Genomic DNA, 12,269 nt, shown 5'->3' with positions numbered 1-12,269 from the left:
TCGCGTGAAACCCACACAGAGGGAATTTTGCACTGGCCAGCTGTGCTGGTAGAATGATAAAGGCTCAAGTCCAAGCCATGTTTATTTAAACTGCGGTGGGCTTCATTAGAGGCTGCCACTGTTTGAGAAAATAAACATTCCCATCACGGTGCCTCATCTGTCTGAGATACAGAGACAGTGGAGACGCAGCGAAACAAACGGAGAGAGAGAGAGATGGTCACCGTGATGTCGTCTGAGAACCAGGTGCAGAGTGGACCACGCATGGATGTTGTAGTCGGAGACGCTGCGACCATCCTCCAGCAGTCTGCTGGCGTAGATCAGCCTCTGCTGTTCCGGAGGAATCCCTTCCTTCTCCTGGATCTTACATTTGAGCTGCCCAATGGTGTCGCAAGGGTTCCAGTCCAGGGTGAGGGTCATCCCCATGAGCATCTTCACGAAGATTTCATCGCGACCACTACCAGCACTGCTGTCGCCATCACATCGCTTGAATTCCAGGTGCAGAGTGGACCCCTTCTGAATGTTGTAGTCGGTGAGGGTGCGACCGTCCTTCAGCTGTCTGCATGCGAAGGTCAGACTCTGATGGTTTGGAGGAATCCCTTCCTTCTCCTGGATCCTCGTCTTCAAGTTCTCCGTGGTGTCCCTGGGCTCCACTTCAAGGGCGATGGTCTTGCCGCTCGCTGTCCTCACGAAGATCTGCATCTTACCTGAACAAGACAGGGAAACACAAGTCATCGACAAGTTCACATGACTCATCTCGAGCTGTAGAGCTCTGAAGTAAGAACAAGGGGCAGGGCTGGAGAGGTGAAGTACGATCTCAACGGTGCAGTACAGGATCTTAGCTGGGTCAGTGCTTGTTGAGTTGATTCACCATTCATCTCGTGAGATCTGCATTCCCAGAGTCACGCGGGAAATACCTGTCCTCTGGTTCAACAATAAAATGTCTGTGACGTTTCAATCAGTCCCAGGACTCATCACAAAATAACTTGAATCTGTGCCATAGACGTGAGATGGGGTGGGCAATGTGCCACTGGGTCTGAAAGGCAGTCGCTGCCGGAATCCACGTTGCCACGTCGTGTGAAACCCACACAGAGGGAATTCTGGACTGACCAGCCGTGTCTGTAGAATGATAAAGGCTTAAGCCCAAGCCATGTTTATTTAAACTGCGGTGGGCTTCATAAGAGGCTGCCACTATTGGAGAAAATAAACATTCCCATCACGGTGCCTCGTCTGTCTGAGATACAGAGAGAGACAGAGATGCAGAGAGGCAGAGAGATGCAAAGAGACAAACACAAATACGTCGAGATACACGACGATGCAGAGAGAAAATTGGAGATGCAACGAGACAAACAGAGTTACAGAGAGAGAGATGGTCACCGTGATGTCGTCTGAAAACCAGGTGCAGAGTGGACCCAGCATGGATGTTGTAGTCATGGAGGGTGCGACCATCCTCCAGCTCTCTGCCGGCGTAGATCAGCCACTGCTGGTCCGGAGGAATCCCTTCCTTGTCCTGGATCATCAATTTGAGCTGCCCAATGGTGTACCAAGGGTTCCAGTCCAGGGTGAGGGTCTTTCCCCTGAGCATCTTCACGAAGATTTCATAGGGACCGCCGCCAACACCCCTGACGCCATCACGCCACTCGAGATCTAGACACAGGATGGACCCCGCATGGACGTGGTAGTGGGCGAGGGTGTGAACGTCTTGCAGCTGCGTGCCGGCGAACGTCAGCCTCAGCCGGCCTCGAGGAACCCCTTCCTTGGCTTCAATCTCCGCCTTGACATTCTCAACGGTGTCCGTAGGGTTCCAGTCGACGCTGAAGATCTTGCCAGCGATCGTCTTCACGTAGATCTGTGGGACATCATCGCCACCGCAGAGCTGGGCATCCGGGTGGGATGACGACTCCGGCTCCCGCTGCTCCGGACGAATTCCTCGCGTCTCTGGGGTCTCCCCGTTGGCTTCGGCAGCGGTTGCTGAACGCTCCGACCCCGGGTTGACGGCCTTGTGGCTCGACAGCCACCTCCCGGGTCTGTTCATGTCGCTGGAGAACCACGTGCAGAGTGGACTCTGTCCGGATGCCGTGGACAGTCAGGGTCTCCCCCTCTGTCCGTAGGCTGCTGCCCAGTAGAAGGTCAGCGTCTGCTGGGCAAGGGGACTCCCGCTTGTCCCTGTCCTGGACCTCCGGGCCTCGCGTTCTCGGCGGCGTCTCCCAAAGGGCTTCCCACGGTTCAGGGGCGACGGTCCAGCCGCTCGCGAGGATCTGGGATCGAGACGAGAGGGAGAGGCGCAGAGACGTTGACAACCGTGCCGCCCCTTGTGGTCAGAATGCAAACAAAATGCATACATTATCAGGGTATGTTTTTTGTTTGCATTCTGACCACAAGCATTGTGGTTAATGCAGACAAGATTCCTTGTTAAAGGTTTCAGTTTGGTGTTCTAACATCCCAACACCTGTTTTGTCACACTCATACTCATACTACGTCGCACTCATACGTACGTTGCAATAATGTTACGTCGCACTCATCACGAGGTCGTCGCACTCACACACACAAAGCACTTGCCACAAATGAACCACGATACCTTTGCTCATCTCGCCAAAGGAGCATAAACCATCATCGCGCAAACTCCGGTCGTCATCCTCGTAGCAGCGGCGGCTTTTGGCTGCGAGCCGTTGAACAAAGCCAGAGGTCACCGCATCGCACGGCGCTTTCAGATGCGCTTCTGTGGCCGTCTGGAATGCTCCTCCTGCCTATATTATGAAGCCACTGGAGCTGTGCACTCTTAATGAATCATCTAGATTGGTTTAACACTTAGGCTTTCGCGACCAATATCGTCCATAATACTGTTTTTTGGGGGGTTAGATCGTGTAAATATAAATATATATTTACTCTGTTTAAGGAACTAAACAGGAGGACTTATCCTCAAATGTAGCTGTCGCCTGATGAAGCTGGTTGCAATTACTGGCGGAACGTCACGGTACTCAGATTGTAAATGTTGTGGGTTTGCTCTCTATCAAAAAAATAACCTTTTTTTTAACCACTATAACATTCAAATCACATTCTCAGTACTTTGTTTAACAAACTAGCTTTACTACCCGGCTTCGCCCGGGACTTGGTTTCACCACGCCCGGCCGACTTTGTCCCCCCAGTGGCGATGTTCACACAGCACACCAGTTACACGTTTGAGGCTGAGTCGACCTAGGGGAGGCCCAGGACCGGTTAGAATAATCGTCACCGGTGGTGGCCGTGAGCGGGAATCGAACTCGGGTCGCCGGGTTCGTAGCGCTACCCACTACAATCTACAATCCGTTACGCTTCCACATGCGCGGGTCACATTACAGATTTGACGTCACAGCTCACGTGCATGGTGTACAGTTTGGAAAGTACCCACATGGCAAATTTCAAGTTTGTTGCATGTTTGGAAGTCATAATCACAACTTTGACTTATATATATGGAGATTATCTTGAACTCATCAAACTTAAAAAGTTCAAACGACTTGTATTTATAATTAATTAAATAAAATCATGAGGGTGTCGCCGCCATCTTGTTTTTCAACTTTTGCCGCGCAGAAAACGGCAAAATCAATCAAATAAAACTCAAATGAAATCAACTTAAACCTGTAATTATGACCAGATGCACAGCAATCAACCCCAATTCGCACCAGCTCACCGCTCAATCCCTCTGCTGACGGGATTGAGTGCAAGTGTTAATATTCTAGGACCACGCCCGAAGCACTTATTCAATTATTAACATCGTCCTTACATATCAAACTCTTAACTGTCAATATATTTACCATCACTAAACATAATAAAGGTGTTTGGGTTAGATCGCGTTATTTATAAATGTGTCGTAACCCTCCACCACCCGACACAGCCAAACAGTAAAAAAAGTGTCACGTTAACAAAGGACAAAATAGTTCACTAATTCTAGATTTGAAGTTTTTCAGGTGTCAGAGACACGGGGAGTCTAAACACCACACTACTAGAGTCACAACTACACAACTAGAGATTTGAAGTTTTCGTGACTGCAAGTATCCACACTCTTTGGTTATTTCGGTAAAGTCACGTACGTGAAAAAAACTTAAATGAAATCAATAAAAATAGATTTAATTTAGTTATTTTTATTTTATTATTATTTTTATTTTCACCTACGTGACTTTTCCGATAGAAACAACGAGTATAAATAGTTCACTACTTTAGCCCACTGGTGTGTTGAAGCGTGAATCCACAAACATTTACAATTTTGAGTTGTACGACGTTTCGCTGGTAATTGCATCCAGCATAATCGGGAAATTTCCCAGAAAGGTGAGGCCCTCCACTTGCTTATTATTAGCGTATTATTAAATAAAATATCTATTACAATTGCTTATAAGGGAACCAAATACCAATGAATAACAATTGAATGATTACCAATCAATAATATAATTACAATACCCCCCCCCCCTCACATCACTGCACCAGATTGAGTTAATGATGACCGTCACCGTGGTTTTGTGAAAGTCCCCATGTGCTGAGCAGTACATGAATGCACGTGTGTACACAACTGAGTTGGGCCTGTGGGTGGCTGGCTGGCAGGGTTATTGATTAACAAGACACCAGTCACGTGGTTCATGGCGACTCGGTTGAGGATTGCTGTGCGACACCCAGTGCTGTTGTATTTTACAGATTGATCGCAATAATTGTGTTTGCCCTCGATTTGGAGCAACTGCCCACGCCATTCATTTCGAGTGTGCAACACAAACACACTCACCTGTACACTCACTCACCTGTACACACACTCACCTGTACACACACTCACCTGTACACTCACTCACCTGTACACACACTCACCTGTACACTCACTCACCTGTACACACACTCACCTGTACACACACCTGTACACTCACCTGTGCACGCACTCATCTGTACACACACCTGTACACACACTCACCTGTACACTCACTCACCTGTACACACACTCACCTGTACACTCACTCACCTGTACACACACTCACCTGTACACACACTCACCTGTACACTCACTCACCTGTACACACACTCACCTGTACACTCACTCACCTGTACACACACTCACCTGTACACACACCTGTACACTCACCTGTGCACGCACTCATCTGTACACACACCTGTACACACACTCACCTGTACACTCACTCACCTGTACACACACTCACCTGTACACTCACTCACCTGTACACACACTCACCTGTGCACGTACTCACCTGTACACACACTCACCTGTACACACACTCACCTGTACACACACTCACCTGTACACTCACCTGTACACTCACTCACCTGTACACACACTCACCTGTACACTCACTCACCTGTACACACACTCACCTGTACACACACTCACCTGTACACACACCTGTACACTCACCTGTGCACGCACTCATCTGTACACACACCTGTACACACACTCACCTGTACACTCACTCACCTGTACACACACTCACCTGTACACTCACTCACCTGTACACACACTCACCTGTACACACACTCACCTGTACACACACCTGTACACTCACCTGTGCACGCACTCATCTGTACACACACCTGTACACACACTCACCTGTACACACACTCACCTGTACATACACCTGTACACTCACCTGTACACACACTCACCTGTACACTCACCTGTACACTCACCTGTACACTCACCTGTACACTCACCTGTACACTCACCTGTACACTCACCTGTACACTCACCTGTACGTGAATTGCCCCTGCACCACCCTTCCCCACACCTCAGGGACACCTCCTCCACACTGCTGGTGATGGTGGTGATGGAGGTGGTGGTGATGGAGGTGATGATGTGGTGATGATGTGGTGGTGATAATGTGGTGGTGGCGATGCGGTGGTGATAATGTGGTGGTGATAATGTGGTGGTGATGATGTGGTGGTGATAATGTGGTGGTGATAATGTGGTGGTGATAATGTGGTGGTGATAATGTGGTGGTGATAATGTGGTGGTGATAATGTGGTGGTGATAATGTGGTGGTGATAATGTGGTGGTGATAATGTGGTGGTGATAATGTGGTGGTGATAATGTGGTGGTGATAATGTGGTGGTGATAATGTGGTGGTGATAATGTGGTGGTGATAATGTGGTGGTGATAATGTGGTGATGTGGTGGTGGTGATGTGGTGGTGATGCGGTGGTGATGTGGTGGTGATAATGTGGTGGTGATAATGTGGTGATGTGGTGGTGGTGGTGCGGTGGTGATGTGGTGGTGGTGGTGCGGTGGTGATGTGGTGGTGATGTGGTGGTGATAATGTGATAATGTGGTGGTGGCGATGCGGTGGTGGTGGTGCGGTGGTGATGTGGTGGTGATAATGTGGTGGTGGTGATGTGGTGGTGGTGATGTGGTGGTGGTGATGTGGTGGTGGTGATGTGGTGGTGGTGATGTGGTGGTGATGACGGTGTTGGTGGTGACGGAGATGGTGATCCGGATTCATCTGTGGGGGGGAGCGGGGGGAGGAGGGGGATGGGGGAGGAGGGGAGTGGGGGGAGGGGAGTGGGGGGTGAATGAGGGGGGGGGGGGAGTGCTGGGGGGTTTCCCAGGTAGGTGGAGGTGGTGAGCAGCTCACCTCACCAGGTGAGAGAAACACGGGCAGAGAGAGAGGTAAGTGTATGTACAGGTGTGTGTGTACAGGTGTGTGTGTGTACAGGTGAGTGTGTGTACAGGTGAGTGTGTGTGTGTACAGGTGTGTGTGTGTGTACAGGTGTGTGTATGTACAGGTGTGTGTGTGTACAGGTGTGTGTGTGTGTGTATATAGGTGTGTGTGTGTGTTTATATAGATTTTGTGTGTATGTGTGTATAGGTGTGTTTGTATAGATTTTGTGTGTATGTGTGTATAGGTGTGTTTGTATAGATTTTGTGTGTATGTGTGTATCGGTATGTGTGGGGAGCGGTGGGTGTAGTGGTTAGCGCTACGCTGCGCTACGAACCCGGCGACCCGAGTTCGATTCCCGCTCACGGCCAACACCGGTGACGATTCTCTGAACCGGTCCTGGGCCTCCCCTAGGTCGACTCAGCCTCAAATGAGTACGTGGTGCGGTGTGTCGTGAACATCGCTAGCACTGGGGAGACAAAGGCGGCCGGGCGTGGTGCTGGCCACCCACCCCCTCGTGTGCCGTGCCGGCCTTCATAGGTGCTCGCTAACAGCACTTGCCCCTACAGACTGTTAAGGCTATATGGGGGATCTTTGTCTTTGATGTGTTTACGTAGGTGTCAAACCGGTTTGATAGCCACTAGACACTCCACCAGGGGCGGTTTCTTCATTAGGGCGATTGGGCGACGCACCACCAATGTCATTCAACCACAGAGTCACGCTAGCCGTCACTGTCAGCCTCTGGATATAGTCCAATCAGCGTCATGTCACGTTCTGTGGAGTACCGCCTCTTTTTGGGCGATTTCACTCCAGCTGAGAATCGCCCCGAGTGGTCCCATAGACTTACATTCAAAGATGATTTTTTTCGAACGGGGGGCGCTGCAATGCATTCTCTATGGCTTCCGGGAGGGCTCGCCCTAACGTGCTTACGTCATCATACGTGCTTACGTCATCATACGTAAGCACGTTTCATCCAACAATATAATTTGTCGCCACCTAGTGGAATCTTTAATAAAATAAACTTGAGTGGTTTGTTTTAATAGTGAGTATAGAAACAAACAAGATGTATTGTAAGAGTCACTTTATTTTTCATTAATATTAAAGAAGTGAAGTTGCCTTTACATGCTTAAGCTGTTAATGTATCCATTGCATGGGTGGACCTTATCCTTATCAATCATCCAGACATTTGCCCCCCCTGAGAGATTTTGCAGGAGCCGCCACTGCACTCCACCCCTTTAGCTCCCCATTGGTGATGGGGCAGTTGTAGAGAGAGTGGAGAGTGTCCCATACCGAGGCAGTGTGCTCATGACCAACTCTGGTTTAACAGGTCTCCGAATCAGTCCAGCAGCATTATCTTATCATCGGCTGTGTAACGCTGCTGTGCGGAAGCTACCTGGTCTGTCGCTCAGCATGAAGCTTCGGGTCTTCTTGGCCACAGTCATTCCCTCCCTTCTCTACGCTTGCGAAACGTGGACCCCCCTAATGGAGCATCTTCGCCAGTTAGAAACATTTAGGCTGGCCTGCCTACGATCCATCCTGGGTTTAACCAGGCTGGATTGTGTGAGGAGCTCATAAATCCTTAAAAGATGTGGACAAAGTCCCATCGGTGAGCTCCTCCAGCACGGGCTAGAGAAGAGATGGAGTGATGTGGTACAGGAGGACGTGGAGCTGAGTGGACTTGACGATGACTGGTACCAGCGGTGTCAAGATCGGCCTCTGTGGAGGAGGCTCGTGAAGGACGCTACTGGGCAGTTGGAGGCAGTCGCCCTCCAGCAACAACGGAGGGCGGAGGAGCGACGCCAGTCGTCTCAGTCAGCTAGGTTTGTCCCAAGACCTCCTGTCAGCGAGCCTTCGACACTTCACGTGGCCTTAAATTGCACCTGGCCTGGCACAGGCGCCAAGGTGACGTCACCGTCACTTCGTGGCGAATGGCGGTTGTTGGTGTAGGTATATGTGGGGAGCGGTAGTGTAGCGATGTGCACTACGCTGAGCTACAAACCCGAGTACCCGGGTTTGATTACCGCACATGACCACTAACACCAGTGACGGTTATCTGAACCGGTCCTGGGCCTCCCCGAGGTCGATTCAGCCTCAAATGACTACTTGGTTGCGGTATGTAAACATCGCCACTGGGGGAGACAAAGGGCGTGGTGCTGGCCACCCACCTCGTGCGCCGTGCCGGCCTTCACAGGTGCTACTACTCGCTATCCGCACTTGCCCCAACAGTCTGCTCAAAGCCTTACGGGGGATCTTTGTCTTTGGTGTTGAGAATGTCTTCGTGAAGATGCTCGCAGGGAACAACCGCCACCCTGAAATTGGACCCCGTTGGGAAGGTCAAAGGCACTGGTCCAAGACAGGGAAGTCTCCTTGCCCAGCAGACGCTGACCTTCTACTGGGCAGCAGGGGACACCCTGACTGACCACGGCATCCGGACGGAGTCCACTCTGCACCTGGTTCTCCAGCGACATGAACAGACTCAGGAGGTGGCTGCCGTGCTGCAAGGCCGTCAACCCGGGGTCGGAACCTCCAGCAACCGCTGCCGAAGCCAATGGGGAGACCCCAGGGACGCAAGGAATTCGTCTGGAGCAACTGGAGCCAGAGTCGTCATTCCACCCGGATGCCCAGGTCTGCGGTGGCGATGAGGTTCCACAGATCTACGTGAAGACGCTCACAGGCAAGACCTACAGCGTCGACTGGAACCCTACGGATACCGTTGAGAATGTGAAGGTTAAGATCCAGGACAAGGAAGGGATTCCTCCAGACCAGCAGGGGCTGACCTTCCATAGCAGGGAGCTGGAGAACGGTCGAACCGTCTCCTACTACAACATCCAGGCAGGGTCCACTCTGCACCTGGTTCTCGGGCTCCGTGGTGACATGAACATAGTCATGGAGACACCGCGAGGTACGGCCGTCAACCCTCAAGTCGAGACTTCTGACACCGTTGTGAAAGCCAAGGAAGGCAATGCCCCAGAGAGGCTGGGAATTCATCCGAAGCAGGTGAGCACCGTATCTAACGATGCACTCCTGGCCGAGAGAAGAACCCTCGCCTTCTACAACATCCAGGTGGGGTCCACCTTCTACCTGGTGCCCCGGCTGCGTGGGGGTGATGTTCCTTTGTTCTTTGTTCGGGCACTCTTAGGGCTGTTAGTCACCCTGGAATGGAACCCTGAAGACACCATTGAGATGATCAAGGTTAAGATCCAGGACAAGAAAGGGATTCCTCTAGACCAGCAGAGGCTGGTCTTTGGTGGTGCACTGCTGATAGACAGTCTCACGCTGTCCGACTGCAACATACACGCCGGATGCACTATGCACTGCGTTCTCCGTCTCCGTGGGGGTGGTGGTCCGTGGTTCACCGTGAAGACGCTCACACGGAAGATCATCTTAATTAACCCCCAATATTCCAACACCATTAAGGAAGTCAAGGAGATGATCCAGAACAAGGAAGGGATTCCTGTGCACCAGCAGAGGCTGATGTTTGGTGACACAGAGTTGGAAGATGGTTACACCCTTGACGACTACAAGATTACTTTACAGTCCACGCTGCAGCTGTTTCTCAGGTTCCGTGTCAGTAGCGAGCTGAGGATCTTCGTGAAGACTCCCAAAGGGAAGATCGTCTCCGTGGAATGGTATCCTCTGGACACCAGCGAGGATATCAAGGCAAAGATCCAGGACAAGGAAGAGATTCCTCCAGACCGCCACAGCCTGATATTCGAGGACAGTCGGCTGGAAGACAATTGCACCCTCTTCTTCTACAACATCCATGCGGGGTCCACTCTGCAGTTGGCTCTCCGGCTCTTGCCACAGATCATTGTGAGGAGGATACCCACAGGGAAGGCCATCACCGTGGATTGGAACCCTAGAGACACCATTGAGAAGGTCAAGGCGATGGTCGAAGTGAGGGAGGGGATTTCTCCGGACCGGCAGCTGCTGGTCAACAACGAAAGGAAGCTGGAAGACGATCGCACCCTCTTCTTCTACGACATCAAAGCCGGGTCCACTCTGCAGCTGTATGTCCCACTCCGTGATTGTGACCTACGGCTCTACGTGAAGACGCTCTCAGGGAAGATGATCGTCCTCGAGTGGGACCCTTCAGACACCACCGAGAAGGTCAAAGCAAAGATCCACGAACAGGAAGGGATTCCTCCGGACCAGCAGATTCTGATCTTCGCCGGTAGACATCTGGAAGACGGCCGCCCCCTCTCCTACTACGATATCCAAGCGGAGTACACTCTGTGGCTGGTTCTGCGCCTCCGTGAGGGCTTCATGAGGATCTACGTGGTGGAGGATCCACGCGGCGTCGATGATGATGATGAGAATATCCTCACCCTGGACCTGGTCTCCACCACCGCCGTCAAGGAGGTCAGGGCGATGATCCACGCCGAGGAGGGGATCCACCCGGACCACCAGAGGCTGACGTTCGGCGACGTGGAGCTGCGGGACGGCCGCACGCTCTCCCACTACGACGTCCGCGCGTGGTCAGCGCTGCGCCTCCAGCGCCGCTGAGAGAGGGCGGCGGCAAATTCGGAGGGGCTGAGCCGAGCCTGCCTGCTCAAGGCCATATGGGGGATCTTTGTTGTCTTTGGTGGCGAGAATGTCTTCGTGAAGACGCTCGCAGGGAAGAACCGCCACCCTGAAATTGGACCCCGTTGGGAAGGTCAAAGGCACTGATCCAAGACAGTGAAGTCCCCTTGCCCAGCAGACGCTGACCTTCTACTGGGCAGCAGCCTTCGGACAGAGGGGGGACACCCTGACTGACCACGACGTCCGGACGGAGTCCACTCTGCACCTAGTTCTCCAGCTCCATGGCGACATGAACAGACTCTGGCGGTGGCTAAATGGCCACAAGGCCTCCCTGCTCGACGCCGGGAGCCTTCGTCCGTAACTCTGCCTTGACCCCGTGGCCGCGACCTCCTGCATGCCGGGCGAGGGGGATGACATCTCGCCGCCCGAAATTGAAGAGTGAATCCACAACATTTAGAAGTTGAGTGCTCAAATTCTAAATGTTGTGGATTCGCTACTTTAAACGCACCGGTGGGCTGAACTAATTGGCGTCTTGTTAACGTGACGCATTTTTGTTTTTACTGATTGGCCATGTCGGGAGGTGGAGGGTTGCGACACGTTTATAATAACGCGATCTGACCCAAACAAAATCTTTATTTAAAGTTAATGTTTATTTGAGAGGTGAAAACTACCGGGACAATGCAAACGCCAAAGCACTGCTGGCTCTGGGTAATCAGTTCCAGCTGTCTATTTGGTAGACCCCTCATTTGCCAGTGATCTTATAAAGTTAATGGGGAAAAATATAAAATGCTTTTTGTCCTCTCTGGCAATACAGGATGTAATGATGTTTTTTTACCTTTTTTTATCTGGCAACAAAACTGACACCTTTCTACAAGGGATCGTGTTTGCATTGACCACAATACCTGCGGTCAAAATGCTAAAAGAAAAACAGCACTCTGATAATGTGTGCACTGTCCTTGAAATTGATTGGTCCACACCAGAGAGAGCTTTTTTAAGAGCCCAGTAATGCTCACCCCGAGCCCTCAATACTCTGATGGCGCATTGTCTTTGAGTTGTGCGCCTTTTGACTCGTTGAGTTGTGCGCCTTTTGGCGTCATCTGGTCCAACACCAAGTGAGACTAGGCTCTAA

The 12,269-nt window shown here is 51.4% G+C and overlaps 2 protein-coding genes across 2 annotated transcripts; one reads left to right on the top strand and one right to left on the bottom strand.

Annotated features, from left to right (window-relative positions):
• Window positions 1-153: 153 nt before the first annotated feature.
• On the bottom strand, window positions 154-2,077 carry LOC144954313 (polyubiquitin-B-like). Its single transcript, XM_078884836.1, has 3 exons — window positions 1,375-2,077; window positions 222-704; window positions 154-161 (listed from the first exon to the last, which is right to left on the bottom strand). Exons 1-3 carry the CDS (start codon window positions 2,030-2,032, stop codon window positions 154-156), a joined length of 1,149 nt encoding a protein of 382 aa, XP_078740962.1. The 5' UTR covers window positions 2,033-2,077.
• Window positions 2,078-8,590: 6,513 nt separating this feature from the next.
• LOC144954312 (polyubiquitin-C-like) lies at window positions 8,591-11,122 on the top strand. Its single transcript, XM_078884834.1, has 3 exons — window positions 8,591-8,619; window positions 8,901-9,099; window positions 9,269-11,122. The coding sequence occupies exons 1-3, from the start codon at window positions 8,591-8,593 to the stop codon at window positions 11,120-11,122; spliced, it is 2,082 nt and encodes a 693-aa protein (XP_078740960.1).
• The last annotated feature ends 1,147 nt before the right edge of the window (window positions 11,123-12,269 follow it).

Source organism: Lampetra fluviatilis, unplaced genomic scaffold, assembly GCF_964198595.1.
Source record: "Lampetra fluviatilis unplaced genomic scaffold, kcLamFluv1.1 SCAFFOLD_148, whole genome shotgun sequence".
Classification (NCBI taxonomy): Eukaryota; Metazoa; Chordata; class Hyperoartia; order Petromyzontiformes; family Petromyzontidae; genus Lampetra; species Lampetra fluviatilis.
This window is presented reverse-complemented; position numbering and strand designations above follow the sequence as displayed.